This window comes from Rhopalosiphum padi, chromosome 1, assembly GCF_020882245.1.
Source record: "Rhopalosiphum padi isolate XX-2018 chromosome 1, ASM2088224v1, whole genome shotgun sequence".
Classification (NCBI taxonomy): domain Eukaryota; kingdom Metazoa; phylum Arthropoda; class Insecta; order Hemiptera; family Aphididae; genus Rhopalosiphum; species Rhopalosiphum padi.
The window spans coordinates 35180811-35197768 of NC_083597.1; the positions used below are offsets into that span (position 1 = coordinate 35180811).

Sequence of the window (16958 nt, forward strand, 5' to 3'; positions counted from 1 at the left end):
TTATTAAACATATACGCACCAGGGCTTGCACTCGCATTAACCCGATATCCAATACCATTTAAATATATCCAAAATAATGACATGATCCAATTTTCTGTAATAATACCATAAATTAAAATATTTAAAAAAATTGTTATTTATTGAAATCCGAAATTAAAAGTTTAATTTAAAAATATAATTTACGGTTATAAAATTTGTATTATTAGTTATTATTTTTAATATAACTATGAACAATATGTTAATATTTCTATTATAATAATCTTTGTTAATTTATTATGTAATTTAGTGCAAAATTTAAAATCAAAATCAGGTAGAAAAAAAATATTAAACATATTTGCTACAACAATATTTTAATATAAAATAATAACCCACACATGCTTTCAAAGGGCGTCACCCGAATGCGTTTGGTTATCTAAATCATTTACCTACCTTTTTAATAGTCCAATTGTCCAATTGTGTTCACGGTTGTATCGCTAATAATTTTAATATATCCCAAGTGCGGCCGTAATATTATTATTGCTAATAATATTATACAGACGATCTTTCCTATACTCACACATGGGTAGAGCAGTAGTAGTGAACAAAACACGAATGCGTTGTTAGAGCAGATTCCATTCAAAATTTAATTAGTGTTTTTAATGTTTTTTTACACATAATTTGGGTATATATCTCCTCTTAGAAATAAAATAAAGCAATATTTTAAATTCAATCATATATTTTAAAAAATAGATCAGCCAACGAAAACAAAATGTAATTCATTAGACATAGTAAAATAAATACTATACAAAAATCTAGATTCGATTTTTTCAAGATCATGGCGTTGAAAAATCAATCAATTATACAAAAATATAAATATAATAGTATAAAAATGAAAAAATATTAAAATAATTTAATTTAATAAAGTATAAATGTTTAAAACTTAAAAGAAAATATAATTTTTTGGGGTGTAATTCAATTCGTCTCTTTGTAGTGCACTATAAAAATTCTAAAATACTTGAGACTCAATGCGCCCTTTCTAAAAACCCAATAGTATTATTAAATCAAATATTCATGTTACTTTATACTTTACTTAACGTCTATAATACCTACATCATACTTACACGATTATGTATATTACTGTTTTAGTGGAAATACGACGAAAACACTAAACAATTAAGACTTAAATTTGTTAATCTGTGTTTGGACACGCTTGGAATACATGAAATGATAAGTATTAATGTGTGTGATAATCTTAATTCAAATCAGAAATGGGAATACTTGGTTGCAGCAGGAATCGATAATAATGTTTGAATCTTACAAAATGGTAATAACAGAATAATATTAGTAATTGTTTATTGATTTCCAAAATCAAAAATAAAAACTACTTAAATGAAAATCCAAAGATCAACATTGTATACATTACTCAGGGAAGACATCAAATAAATACCTAATTAAGCTATAATGATGTTTAAAATTATTAAATTATACATTGTACCTACAATTAAATTATTACTAATATTGTACTGTGATAAATGTTAAAACGAATAGCTTTGAGTTATCTTATTACCTATCCACCTAGGTATATAAGATTATATACGTTAGGGTTAGACGTATAGATACATACAGTTATCATACATATACAATATTTTAGTCTTAAAGTCATTTTAAATTTATCGAAAACCTATAAGTATTAGTACTTTAATATTAAGATAAATTTTTAAGTAGGTGTACATTTATATCTTACAATCCTATTTATAAAAATATATGATATTGTGTGTATAATTATTTTAAATTTTAATTTAGAAAACGTCAAGATAAAAATAGTTTTATTTGAAATGTAAATATAGTATTGTTAATTTTTAATTTTTTGACATTTTTATACAATTTTTTTTGTGTTATTCTATTTTTAAGCATAATCATGATTATTTTATATGGTTTATAATGTATCCTTGTAAAATACTTTATAATTGATAAGGCTGTGATTTAAATCTTACCATGATTATTAAATGATATGTACTTATTCACTATTGTAAATATATAATTTTATTTTAACATTCAATGTTCTATTTTGAGTGATCAAGTCTATATTATTAGTTATTACTGTACAATTAGCCAATTATAGGTAGGTATATGTATCTATAATCAAAGACTGCGGTTAATTCATAATGTACATATAATTTGACATGAGTGTTATTTTAATTTTTTTTATAATTAAACGTTTTAATTTAATAATATTATAGATAAATACCTACATAATGTTATATTGCAATTTTTATTTATGATCATATGTTACAAATTTACAATTATGTATTCCTATTCTACCTTAAGGCTCTTCGTCGATGTCAGTAACATAAGCAATTTATTTTTTCATTGCAAATAAAAGTATGTATTAACTATTAGCACAGGTAATCGTTTATAATTTTTGTTGCAAGAGCAAGACCAACGTCAAACAGTTATAGTCACAATCTGCAAGCATATATCTACCTACCGCATTATAATTTAAAATATAGTAATGATTTGTACAATAGTATAAACATTTTCATAATTATAACGAACTTCAAACGTTTATGAAAAAAATAGTGCCTATTTATTTTTAACATTTTTAAATTTCTAAAAGAACAACTTATAATGTGGAATCTTATATAATCTTGTAAGACCTTGTATTACATTGACTCGGCCTATCAATGTTTAATAAAAATTAGTTTAAAATTTTCAAAAACTGATTAAGAATAGAAAATTCAAAATGCTTTAATAATTTTTAAAAATTTTGAGAAAAATTCAAATTTATATATAGGTATTCGTTTTTGAATCAAAACGAAATAAAAAATTTCTTTTTTCAAAAATTAATTTTGCATAAAGATTCCCATAATTTTCCTTTACCTTTTTTTTATTTTTCCTATAATTAAGAACTGAGTACTTTTTACTTTTAAAATTTTTAACCCCAAAATTATGCCAACTAAATCTACTTTTCTACCAGTAAAGATAATGGCCTCTAAGATTGAAGCAGTTTTGTAGTTTACTGCTGTCTGCTATTAAGACAATAATAGATACACACAAAAAAAATTAAAATGTTTGAATCGTTAGAAAATCAATCACTCTGATCAATATCTAAAATAAGTAAAATTCAATATTGACAATATTAGGTAGGTATTAAGTAATTTTGGAAATCAGTCTTCTGCTGAGATAGACATTTACGATTTACCTATATATACTTTATTATTTTCATACTTTTGAAAAGTTCTTTTCTGGATTTAATTTTTATTTAAATTTATGTAAACTATTATAAATAAATGTAAAATTTAAATTTGTTTAATATAATATTATTTTGTGCACGATAGTAAGACGGAGACAATATGCGAGTAACGTCCATAATAACATTAGTAATTAATCGCCTAATCGGTATAGGTATATATTAGAACCTAATAACTATGATATTTTTATACAGTACAAATGTATACAACGTATAAGGTATAAGGCCTTATATCTTTATACAATACCTACAATATAAGGCTCATCAACTGGCAATTGCTACGTCGCGTGTCGTGTACATAGGCGTAACTAGTCCTTTAAGTTTAGGGGGGGGGGCTAAATTCCTAAAAATGTTTTAAAGTAAATTTTTTTTTAATTTGATTATTATTTATTGTTTTTATTTGTGTTTACATTGATTTGAATGATTATTCGTTTATATGAAACATTATAGTTTTTTAAATTGTTGGCAAAAATAAAGTTAATACAAATATGTTTATATATGCACATACATTTACCCAAAAATTCTGGGGAGCTGAATCCTACCCAAGCCCCTCCCCCAGTCCCCCCTAGTTACGCCTATGGTCGTGTGTCGTTTGTTGTGTCATCATTATGTTTAAGAGTTGAGCTCAGCACGACGGCACATCTCTGCATTTAATGATATAGATCATTGTTATACATATAATACATATAGACTATAGCGGAGTATTGCATGATTCCATGATTAAAACCGTCAACGACCAAAAAAAGGAAATTAATTTTGTCATGGCAACGGCCAAATACGATAAAAGGCACATGATAGCATATTATATTGTCTTATTCTATGTAAGTTGTAAGTTGTAATTACTTGCAAACATTAACTAAGATAATAATATTACCTATCTTAGTATCTTAATTCATGGTTGTGATTTTGTGATCCTTAGATCATAGATCAGTCATCAGGTATCTTTTTATGTAGTAAAAAATTGTAAAATATGCATTTTATTTACCAAACTATGCAAAAATATGCAAATCCAATTTGTTTAAGAATTAGTTAATATTATTACATGTTATTATTAAATTATGTTTTTTAAATTTTCAAATGTGAACGAGGCGATTAAATCAATGATTTATATTGGCTGAAACTGCTTACCACATCACACGATGTTGTTGGAGCATATTTAAATGACCTGATTTGACTCGGATTTAAAGTAATATTAACATATTTTTCTTCCGTTTTATAATCACCATTTATACAATGTTAAACATTTTTAGAAATGTTTTGAATTCCTTATTCCTCTTTAATATTAAGTTCATTTTAGTTAAAATAGTAAAATAGTATATTTACGATAATTCGATAAATAAACTAATAATTATAGACGTTTATTAGATAAATACTATTTAAAATTAACAAGATTCTCAACAATTTATAAATATATGCAATTATATGAATTATGTTCAAGATATGCAAAAAAAAAATTGTACTGTTTAATCAAGAATAAGCCAAATCGTTGATAGGTATATCTGACAACAGTGACAACTAATCAATTTGGACTTAAGGAAAAAAACATGCAAATACATAGAAATCCTAGCCCTAGTCATCAGTATGATCAAAGTAAAGTTGTGAACCAGACGAACCAGTCACCGGCTTTACAAATTATAAAATATACAAATAAATCTATTGGTAATTTGTATTTGGTTAGGTCTATGGTGAGGTGATCGTTATGATATCTGATAACGTAGTGACTATATAAAAAAATATAATTTATTTATAGTGATAAAATATATGATTTTCGAAAATCCAATCCTTATCATTTTTTTGATAGTGTACTGTGTTGCTGATTTTAATTTTTAATTTTCAATTTGTATTTTAAACTGTTGCACCTATTATGGTTTTGTGTTTTTACTTCGCACTTTCGCACAATGCTGTGTAAATAGTTATTACTAAATAGTTGTTCCAAGCTATATGAAGTCTGCCCTAGTGCTCTCTAAAAAAAGTAGTAGTATTTTACTATTTTACGTAAAGGGTTTCCTGTTAATATGTTAACTATCAAACACGTATTATACTATTGACGTCTGAATAATGATTATTTGATAATATTAGCTGTTCTAAATTATGGAGTATGTTTTAAGAATTGATTAAATAATTCAACTATAATATTTGCTGTATATACATCAAGTATAAAGTATTAAAATGAAATATTTTTAATTTTTTTTAGTTTAAATATGAAAGTTACTTGGAACTGGACTGAACTATGTGGTCCCAATGATTTTGTTCCATTATTTCGTCCAGGGTATGTGTTAAGTATTTGTGCAGAAATGGCAGTCATTCGCCTGCCTATTCTATTTATATTTATGTTGACATCAACATATTACTGTTGTCATCTGTCTGATTGGATAATACGCACCAGACGTGAAACTAATGTTCTTCGTTGCCGTATAATTATTGCTAGTATGCTGTCAATCTTACCAGCATTTCAACTAATTTGGGAAGTATACGAATTCACTGAAAGCCAACTATATCCAATTGAAAGTTTAGTTCTAATAATCCAATGTTTTACATGGTTGATACATACATTATACATTGTATGTATCCGCCATCATTTAGGAACGAGCTTACGAGGTTCAAAAGTTGTAATAATCGCTTGGGTTTTATGTTTTTTATCGTCAATAATATCCTTACGTAGCACTTTCATAGTATTTATTGAAAGTACTTATGTAACTATTTTACAAGTTAGATTATGGTTTACATTATTCAATTGGATGCTTCAGGCATTTTATTTCATTACCATGTTCTTCAAAGAAGACGTTGTAAGAATAAGACATGTAGACAGACTTCGTTTTCTTGCCCAGGTAAATCCTTTATGATCAATTTTATTTTATTAATATATCATCATATTATATGTTTATTATTATTTTTAATTATTCCTGATAAATGTTTCAATATATTAAAGAAAAAAAAATTAAAAATAATATGTTTGTGGATCTTATTTTTAAAATTTAATTATTTTAAAAACTTCTAAGAATAATATTAATTTTTAATGTACAGTTCAAGTAATCTAAATTATGCAATGATAATCTATGTTTATTAAAATATCCAGGTATATTTTCAAAAGTAAATAATTTAATTAGATTAATATATATATTATTAATGTTTATACTTTTAGCAATCACTTGAGAGACGTTCTTTAATGACATCATCATATAGTCGTTTTAATGATGAATTTGATCCATACTATTTGGGTATGGCATGTGACAATGAACATTATGGTTTTATGTCTTGGCTCACATTTGGTTGGGTTGGCAGTTTAATTACTAAAGGAGACAAAAAAAGATTACATCATACAAATGATTTGTTTGATTTACCTGAATGGCTGACCCCAGTGTATGTATCAGCTAAAATGGAAGAAATATTTAGACATCAGCCCTCTGTGACAGCTGCATCACCTATTCATTTGCCAGCTGATCACCAATCTAGAGTACCAAAAATATCATTGTTACAAGCTCTACATAAATGTCATGGAAAACAATTTTATGGGATTGGATTACTTAAATTATTTGCAGACATTTTCGGATTTGCAGCACCTATTTTTTTAAGCAAACTAATTACATTTGTATCACATCATGAAGAGCCAATAAGTCATGGATATTTATACATGGCGGGGCTCGTTTTAATGTCACTTATAAGTAAGATCTAACATTAAATTATTTCATTTCTATACTACTTAGCATAATAAGTATGTGTGAACAGAGAAGAAAGAAAAAAAACATGGTATGCGTGATTAAGAAGTCACCCACTAATGACTCCTTACTTGAGAGATGATTGTAGAAAGATGTAAAAAGATATTAAGAGAAAGGGGAAACAAGGAGAGAGACAATTTAGAGTGAGTTTAATGTAACTGAACCTCTCTATCTCCTTTTCAGTCGACGGTGAAGATTATTGGGAAGCGTTAAGGTATTTAAGTTACTGATTAGTGGGTTATTATGTTTGCTAAGTGAGAGAAAAATCGCTTATAAAATATTATAGATTCTTTTGATCATTTTAACATGTAAATCATTGTGGAGTGTTAGATTAGAAATTGTATAGCAAAGCATTAGTAAGTTGACGTAGAGTGATATTTTGATAAGTTTTGTATTTTGTTGAGATTCAATTTTTTTTTCGCACCCCATAATTGAAAACCGTAAGTCCAGATAGGTTTTAAAAATGTTTTGTAGATCAGTAGTTTATTTTTCAAATTTATGCATTTGTTTATTACTAACATAGTTTTGAGCATAAGAGAATGAGAGTTTAAATTTAGTCTTTTGGATCTGATGTGTGGGTTCCAGGTTAATCGATTGTCTAGGGTGAGGCCTAAATATTACACTGTATTGGAAGAAGGTATAGCAATGTTATCCACTGAAACTGGTGAGCAGAGTCCGTGTTTTAAAGTAAAGGTGGTATGAATTGACTTGCAGTGGTTCAATTTAATTCTCTATTTTGTGTACCATGATGAGATAAGATTTAGGTGGGTTTGCAGATTACCAGAAGCTATTAGGGGATTTTCATGGATTTAAATTATAACTTTGTCGTCGATGTAGTTAGCAATAAGGGTGTTTTCAAAAACGGGTTGATTTGAGGCATAGATGTTGAATAATAAAAGGGATAGATTAACACCTTGGGGTACGCCTGCATTTATTATAGCCATTTGTGAGTTATAAGAGCCGATACAAATTTGGAAATATCGATCGGTTAGATAGGACTTAGCCTGAGGAATATCCAGAAAGACACAGGAACAGTATTGTTTGCATTCGAGAGAGGTTGATATGGTATAAACCAAACAGTGCACTTGATGAATCGTGTTGTGTTTATAACGAAAACCAAATTGAGAATATTATATGATATAACGTGAGGGGATAGTCGTTGAAGGATAAGTCTTTCACAAATTTTTGAGAATTTTTTATGGTCTATATGATTCTTTAGAGTCTGGAGGTTTGTTTGGTTTTGCAAACATAACAATGTGTGAGAATATCCACATTAGAAGGAAATGGGATAGGCAAAAAATAGCATTGAATATATATGTTAATGGAATTATTGCTTTTTTAGGTAGACATTTTGCAACCTCAGCTGTTATTAGGTCAAAATTGGGAGATTTTTTTATTTTAATGTTTAAGAATTATATTTTTGACCTCGTTTAGAGTAGTATATTTTACAGGAGGTCCATTAGGTAGCGGAGAGTCCAAATATTTTTTAACATTATCTATGTGTTGCAGAATATCGGAATGAGGTTGAAAATATTTGATAAGTGTGTTTGAAACACTTCAGCTTTTTCTAAGTCACCGATAGCTAATGTATTGTCTGCTTTTTTAAGAGGAGATGAAGGAGTTTTATATTTTAGAAGCTGTTTAGTTTCTCTCCAAAGAGAACCATCAGTAACAGATAGGTTTTGCAATATTCAAAAGCAATGACTTTATGTTTCGCAAGGATTTTTTTAAAGAAATTTGCAAGTTTGTTATAAGTTGATTTATGCGAAGGACGATGAGAAAGGTAGTATCTAGCTCTTGCCCTTTGTTTTTCAACAATTAGGCTACGAATTTCTTCTGTGACTAGAGGGTAGTTGAAATTAAAGTTAGTTACTTTGTTGGAGTTGTTGGATTTAATGGGCTTAATTGTGGTCCATGCTACCGATTGAATTAGAATTTGAGGTGAGAATAATTTGAGTGGCTTAGTACTTTCTAATGGAGTAGTAATTTTAATAGCAAAAAATGTATTATTAATTTTGAAAAGTATTTAATAACTGTAATACTAATGGCTAAGCCCCCTTAAACGAGTGTTGAGCAATATACTATATATTTATAAAAACTTAATACATTTCTCCTGACTTTTTCCTACAGGCTGATATTTATTTATAAAAATATCAAGGAAAACTTCTCTCTAGGTGTTATCTATTGCTCCTAATATTTTATATTTTTAGGTACATTATTTAGTGCACATTTTGAATACCAAATACACATGATAGGAATAAAAATCAGAGGTACCTTAGTGACAATGATTTATAAAAAGACATTAGAATTAAATACTGTAATGCTAAATAACTATAGGTAATTAAAATTGTGTCAATTTTTTTTTTATTATTTATTTAATCTTTGTATAATCATTACATATATTTTTTATTATTTTTTTTTTTTTTTAGTATTGGAGAAATAGTTAATTTTATAAGTACTGATACTAGTAACTTAGTGAATGCTTGCAATAGTTTCCATTCAATGTGGAGTGTACCTTTTCAAGTAAAATTATGAAATATTAATAAACTTTAACTCAATTTGCTTATTTTGTATTCATGTTTTAGTTGATTGTTGTTTTATACTTACTTTATCAACAATTGGGAATTGCTTTCTTGTCAGGAGTGTTTGTGTCTGTTTTACTTATACCTGTAAACAAGATTATTACTTCAAATATTGGTATGTTTGTCGTTTGTGTATTTAAGTTTAATGCATATTAATATATTATTATAGTTAAAAGATAATAGTTATTTGATTATTTTTTTATAGGTAAACTAACTGAAAAATTGATGCAAGAAAAAGATAAACGCGTTAAATTAATGTCTGAAATTATAAAAGGTATTCGAGTAATTAAATTTCATGTTTGGGAAAAATATTTTATTGATAAAGTTAGCGGTATGTTATTCTATATTTTACTATTTTACTATATTCTACTAAAAATGTATTACTCTTAGATTACCGAAAACTTGAAGTTGTTAATCTGAAAAAAAGGAAATATTTGGACGCTTTATGTGTGTATTTTTGGGCCACAACCCCCGTAACAATATCAATGTTGACTTTTTCAACTTATATTTTTCTTGGCGGTCAATTAACAGCATCAAAAGTAAGTGTCTATTAATTTAACATTTAAGATTATTATATTGAAAATGCCATTTTAAAATTTGTTCAGGTATTTACCAGTATGGCTCTACTTCATATGTTAATAACACCATTAAATGCTTTTCCTTGGATACTGAATGGTGTCACTGAAGCCTGGGTGTCTGTTAAAAGAATTCAACGTTTAATTGAAGTAATTAATTAATTATATTTTTATATTGAAGATTATAAATTGTATTTATACTTTTGATAATTATGGTTTTCAGGTAGATGATTTACAATCACAGTCTTATTATAGTTTAATGCCTGTTCAGTATGGAAAAACATTTGATAATGCTGTGTCATTGACAAATTGTACTTTTAATTGGGGCCTTAGATCATTCCAACTTAAAAACATAAATTTTTCTGTTGCCAAAGGATCTTTTGTTGGTATTATTGGACCTGTAGGTAGTGGCAAATCTACTCTATTGGCTGGCATTTTAGCCGAGATTAACAAAGAAGAAGGAATGATTGCATCTTCAAATATGAGAGATGGTAAAGGCAAAAGGTTATATTGTATTATGTTTTTAATTTCTTTTATATACCAGAATATATGTGTATAATTTTTTTTTAGGATTTGCATTTGTTGCACAGTCACCATGGATTCAAAAAGGAACAATAAAAGATAATATATTATTTGGTCAAAATTTCAGTTTAGAAAAATACAAGTAACTTTTAACTTCTGATAAAAAAATACACTTTCACTGATGTCTTATAAAATTAGTTGAATTAAAAAAAAAAAAAAATCGACACTGATAGTATTTGGTACACAATTACAAAATCATTTTTATTTATACTTTTTAAAAGGACGCTATAGTTATATGTGTTGACGTGTTGTCTATATCTTACACACTTTTTTAATTTAAAAAAAACTGTTATCCAAAAAACTAAAAACTTAAAAAAGTATGATAAAACATTTAAAAAATATATATATATAATATAAATAAATATAAATATATATTTTTTAAATGTTTTATTTCAATTGTAAATTAAGTAAAATAATTTTTTTTTAATTGTCAATAGATTTTGAAATAATGAGTGTTGTTGGATAAATTAATCACTCAGTATAATACTCTCTGTTTCATAAAGGTGTAACTTCAGGCGGTAGCCGATTTTTGTCTGGTTTGGTTAGATCACACTTTTTGATAAAATATTTTTCATTAATTTCTATTTTTGAAGATTGGTTTTAGTTTACAACTTGGAAAAAATGCTAGCTAAGGAGTTAAATAATAGAGTGAAACTCCTAAGTTTGTTGTTAGATGAGAGTTAGCCACACTTCATTTATACGCAAAAGATTGCAGCCTGAAATTACTCTCAAATCAGATAAAGAATAGACATGAAATCAATTTATCTACTGATACTTAATTTTCTATCACAAATAATGAATATAGAAATTTTATTTTCAGAACCTAATTCTAATATTATTATGTGTCACACAAGTTTAAACACTAATTGTGTATTAATATATTATTCATAATAACAATATTTTATTTTATTTGTAGAACAGTTATCAAAAGTTGTGGCTTAGTTAAGGATTTACAAGAATTTCCTAGAGGAGATTTAACTCTTATTGGTGAAGCTGGAGTAACTCTTAGTGGTGGTCAAAAAGCTCGTTTAGCTCTTGCCCGTGCTGTGTACCAGGTAATATTAATTTTACTAAGAACTCATTAATATAAAATAAAAAAAAAAACTTTAAATAACTTTCAGAATTTTTATTTTTGTAAATAATGAAACATATTATTATTGTTAGAAAATCATAAAATAAAAAGCTAGGAATATTATTCAATTAAATATTTTTCTTGTATTAACATAATTTTCATAATAATTTTTAAACAAATTAAATAATGCATTACCAATAAATTATAGAATATAACTTTATATTTTCAATTTGAAATTTGTACAATATGTTTTCCTCAAATATACCTACGTGGCTGTGTATATATTTAAATAAATAAATCAACAGGTCATATTTTTGTTGCGGTGACAATGGTATCCAAACTGAAAATAGGCTGTTGCATTTAATAATTATTAGTATATTTTTTAGGAATTCAATGTAAACTTGAATATATTGTAATAGTATGACTAATGAAAAAGTTCAGAAATCTAGGACCCAATTAAAAAATTTAAAAATAAAGATATACATGACATTATTACGATTTATTGTCCTAAATGGTTCTGAAATATGGGCACATATAAAAGCCAAAGAACATATTTGAGAGGAATGTGTTAAGAAAAATATATAAACCAATTTTTGATAGTGAAACCAATGATTGGAGAAAATTATACAATTATTAACACCAAATGCAATTTCAAAGACCTGATTTAATTAAAGAAGACCGATGTAGATGGCCATGCCTGGTGTAAGGATATAAAAATGATATGACTAAATATAAAGGGGAGCTACAGAGGACAGAATCAAATGGTAAGATTTGTATTTAGCGGTAGGATCTTAAAGGCTGAAATCAAAGTTTAGAGAGAGTTAAAACCAGTTAGAGAGAGAGAGAGAGAGAGAGATGACTATGATATAAAAATAATTTACTAATATCTAAGTATATTAAATACTAATACAAAAAACATAACCCTGAGTATTAATTGTATAAATATTGGTAAGTTCTTCTATAACATTAAAAAATAATTAAATTTGAATTACCAATAATTTTTTTTACGAGGGTAGAGAGCAATTTTAACATATTTTGGTTTAGCCTTTTACAAATTTTTAGTTTCAACTATGATAATTGCTAAGTTAGTTTATTATTAATTTAATTTTGTTATATACTGTATAATATATTTTTATAAGATTTAGTACACCAGTTCTCAAATTGAGGTAAATATTGTAAAATACAGATTTTTCCATTTGAATCAATTTCCATCATATTTTGATAGTTTTAAATATATTTATTAATATTTTTTTAAATTAAATATTACTTTTAAAATTATTATAATATATTGTACTGATTTTTTTTTTCAGAACAAATTTATGTATTTAATGGATGACATTTTTGCTTCAGTAGATGTTAATGTTGCTCAACATCTATATACTCATTGTATTAATGGCTTACTTAAAGATAAAACACGTATTATTTGTACCCATAATAGTCAATTTTTACTCTCAGCTGATTGGGTATTAATAATGAATAACGGTACAATTGTAAATCAAGGTCGGCCTTTTGAAGTGTTAAATGATTATGATGTGAAAGCTGTGGATGTCAAGTTTGATGAAGCAAATAGTAACTCATACTTGACTATGGATGATTGGACTCCAATTAAAGAATCAGAAATTATAAATGATTTGAATGACAGAGAAGACCAAGAAGAAGGAGTGATTAATTTATCTGTTTATAAACAATATTGGAAATCTGTTGGAAATTTAATTGTATATCTGCTATTTATTGCTATAGTTATTATGCAGGTGCGTACAAATTGTATTCATGTCATATTTTGTTCAATAGAGCACTGCGTAATAAATGGTTACATGTAATTTATATTATATCTAAATCCTTTGTTTAATATACTTTAGGGTACACGAAATATATCAGATTTATGGTTATCTCACTGGGTAAATGAAATCAAAAATAAACACGACGGTCAGTAAAAATATACAATTTATGTTTAAAAATATTATTTTAATTTTTGATTGTTTATTTTAAGAGCTTTATATTTAAGTATAAAAATGTATTATATTAGAAATTGAATAACTTTTTTAAAGTTATTTTAAAAATTCCATGAAAACATATTTCAGTGAGCATCCTCTTGATTGAATCAAACTAATGAAAAATATATCATTAATTGTTTTCTTTTATTTTGTTTCAGATAATGCTATTGAAGATTTTAAAGATTTACAAAATGAAAACAATAAATATTTATATACTTATACATTAATTGGTATGATAAACTCGTTCGCTACATTTTTTAGAGCCTTTATATTTGCCTATGGTGGAATTAAGGCTTGTAAAAAAATTCACGACTGTTTATTAACATCTATTATGAGCGTGTGTATTTTTAATGTTCAATTTATATTTTTTATTATATATGTATTTATAATACATTTTTATTTTTATATAGGTAAAAACTACATTTTTTGATATAAATCCTCTTGGCAGAATATTAAATCGATTTTCATCAGACACAAATATTATTGATGATTCATTACCATTTATTTTAAATATTTTTATAGCCCAATTTTTTCACGTAATTGGTACTCTATGTTCCATTATATATGGTATACCTTGGGCTTTAATTATTGCTGTGGTACTAACTCCTGTATATTATAAATTGCAAATACGATACAGAAATTCATCTCGTGAACTTAGGCGTATATCAGCTGTAGCACTATCGCCACTTTATAACCATATAAATGAATCGTTACAAGGGTTATCAACAATACGCGCTTTTAGAGCTGTATCCAGGTTAATATTGACCATACTAAAATTATTTTATAACAATAAAATGTAAAACATTTGCTTAATTTTTATTTGGTAATTTTTTTTTTTTTTTTTTTTGATATGTTTAGATTTGAACGTGAAAATGAAGACAAACTTGAAAATTATCTAAAAGCAGAATTCTCTTCCCAATTAGCATTTTTATGGTTTAATTTCAGATTAAGAATCATTGGACTAACTATGTTATTTTTTATTAGTTTCATTTCTGTATTTATTCACCAATGGAATCTTACCAATGCAGGTTTGTATTCATTTATACATTTTATGGGTTGATTAAATGGAAATATTTATCTGAATCAAAAATTTAATAATTAAATAATGTGTTGAAAAACAAATAAATTTTAGAGTATTATGCAAAATTATTATTCATTTGATACTGTTTTATAATATTATAACTTGAAATTTGTATTTATAGGATATCTTGGGTTGTCATTAACCTATGCATTGACATTGACAAATATGCTTGGAGGATTAGTGAATGCCATTGCAGCAACAGAATGTGATATGATTAGTTTAGAACGTGTTCTTGGTTATGTTGAAAACTTAGAGAACGAGACTGATGTTGAAGATTCGGTTTCACCTCCATTTGCATGGCCAACAAACGGAATTATACAATTTTCTAATGTTTTTCTAAAATATAGGTAAATTATTAAAATTTAAAGTGCCTTGGAATATCTAATATATTTTAATTTTTAGACATGATGGTCCTATGTCTTTGAATGGAGTTTCATTTGAAACAACTTCCTCAGAAAAGATTGGTGTTATTGGCCGTACAGGAGCTGGAAAAAGTTCATTATTAGCGGCTTTGTATAAAATGTGTGATATTAGCAATGGTGCTATTTTTATAGATGCTGTGAATCTTTCTAAAATGTCTTCACGACAAATAAGGTAAATCTATCTAAATATTTAATAATGATATTTAGTTTAATTTAAACATATTATAATACCTCAAAATATCTAGTAGTACAATGTGCTCTGTTCGTTTTTCAGAAATCGTTTATGTGTAATACCTCAAGATCCATTTTTATTTGATGGTACCATACGTGAAAACATTGATCCATTCAAAGAGTATATGGATTCAAATATATGGTCTGCATTGCAACGCTGTCATTTAGCAGCAACTGTTAAACGTATAGGTGGTTTGGGATGTTATATCGGAGAAAGTGTTAACTTATCTGTGGGTGAAAAACAATTGTTGTGCTTAGTAAGAGCAATACTAAAGAATTCTAAAGTAGTATGTGTAGATGAAGCTACTGCAAACGTAGATGAAACGACTGATCGCAAAATACAAGAAACAATAAGAACTGCATTCAAGCATAGTACTGTTATTACTATTGCTCATAGAATTCGAACTGTGATGGATAGTGATCGGTATATATAATTTATTAAACAAAAAACAAATTTATTAATTGAGAGCTATTCCATAATTTTTATATATTATATTTTTTGTAGAATATTAGTGATGGACAATGGGAAAGTAGTAGAATTTGAGTCTCCGAATGTTCTGTTAGAAAATAAAAATTCTTATTTTTATAATTTGGTTCAACAAGAATTCAGATAAAAACTTGTGATCTCAGTTTCACAATTTTAATGGTGCGAATTGAAATAAATAATTTAAGTATTTTTATTATATATTTGACTATATTTTATAAAATTAATTATTTACTCTGTATATTTGTTATGATTTATATTATTAACATATTTACTATTCATTTAATTATCTTATTAAGACAAAAATATTAGTGAATTTTTAAATGTGTTTAATATTTTTAGTTTGAGCACGCTGTATTAATATATAAAACAAATAATATCGATATATTTATATATATTATATTTGTTTATTGACTAATCAAATATCATTTGACAAAATTAAATGTATCAAATTGTTGTTGTAGATAAATGTAAAATGTTATTATATGTTACCTATAGGTTTAAAAATGATTATTGTTACAAAAATACATTAACTTTTAAATATGAAACCTTTTTTTTATCTTAACTAATTGTATACCAAAAAATTATGAATAAATTGTGAAACTATACTAATATGATTTATTTATTATATATTAGTAATAAGACATAAGTTAATAAATTAACCAATTAACAGTCAAATTACCATAGCTCCACATATCTTCTATTATTCTTAGTATATAAAGTTAAATAATTTAAAAACTACTCAAATTTTGATTTTGATAATCAACATTCTCAGAAAAATTATATGCTAAATAATTTATTGTTCATAAGGGACGGTGGTTATCATTTGAAAAATTATTCTCGGCCGTCCCCGTCCACCATAAATACACCACTGATATTTTGTATTAACCTATACACTATTTGCTCTAATTAATCCTATATTTTTTGAATAGACGTGAATTGCGCCATAATCAAAGATTTCTGAAATTCATAAATGGGTTGCTAGCACTG

The 16958-nt window shown here is 26.2% G+C and overlaps 2 protein-coding genes across 3 annotated transcripts in view; both read left to right on the top strand.

Annotated features, from left to right (window-relative positions):
• The window catches only part of LOC132924414 (polypeptide N-acetylgalactosaminyltransferase 2-like), a 31314-nt gene extending 28926 nt beyond the window's left edge, over positions 1 to 2388 (top strand). For both annotated transcript variants that reach the window (XM_060988750.1, XM_060988834.1), the window contains exon 12: positions 1126 to 2388. In XM_060988750.1, the coding sequence (XP_060844733.1) occupies positions 1126 to 1290 (165 nt within the window). In that variant the 3' untranslated portion in view covers positions 1291 to 2388. The remainder of the gene's footprint in view (positions 1 to 1125) is intronic.
• Positions 2389 to 5014: 2626 nt separating this feature from the next.
• Positions 5015 to 16580, top strand: LOC132924343 (ATP-binding cassette sub-family C member 10). The gene is made up of 21 exons (XM_060988625.1): positions 5015 to 5325; positions 5424 to 6057; positions 6372 to 6891; positions 9156 to 9282; positions 9375 to 9468; positions 9531 to 9642; positions 9733 to 9858; positions 9918 to 10066; positions 10133 to 10252; positions 10326 to 10593; positions 10673 to 10766; positions 11601 to 11739; positions 13067 to 13507; positions 13616 to 13682; positions 13909 to 14087; positions 14161 to 14504; positions 14609 to 14778; positions 14953 to 15178; positions 15234 to 15425; positions 15528 to 15908; positions 15990 to 16580. Exons 1-21 carry the CDS (start codon positions 5321 to 5323, stop codon positions 16096 to 16098), a joined length of 4497 nt encoding a protein of 1498 aa, XP_060844608.1. The 5' UTR covers positions 5015 to 5320; the 3' UTR covers positions 16099 to 16580.
• Positions 16581 to 16958: the final 378 nt, after the last annotated feature.

What these genes read in the sequence shown, in the direction of transcription:
- LOC132924343 (XM_060988625.1), top strand. An exon ending in TGTGGAGTGTACCTTTTCAA is followed by an intron (nt 9,469 to 9,530) that starts GTAAAATTATGA and finishes TTCATGTTTTAG; the next exon opens with TTGATTGTTGTTTTATACTT. An exon ending in GATTATTACTTCAAATATTG is followed by an intron (nt 9,643 to 9,732) that starts GTATGTTTGTCG and finishes ATTTTTTTATAG; the next exon opens with GTAAACTAACTGAAAAATTG.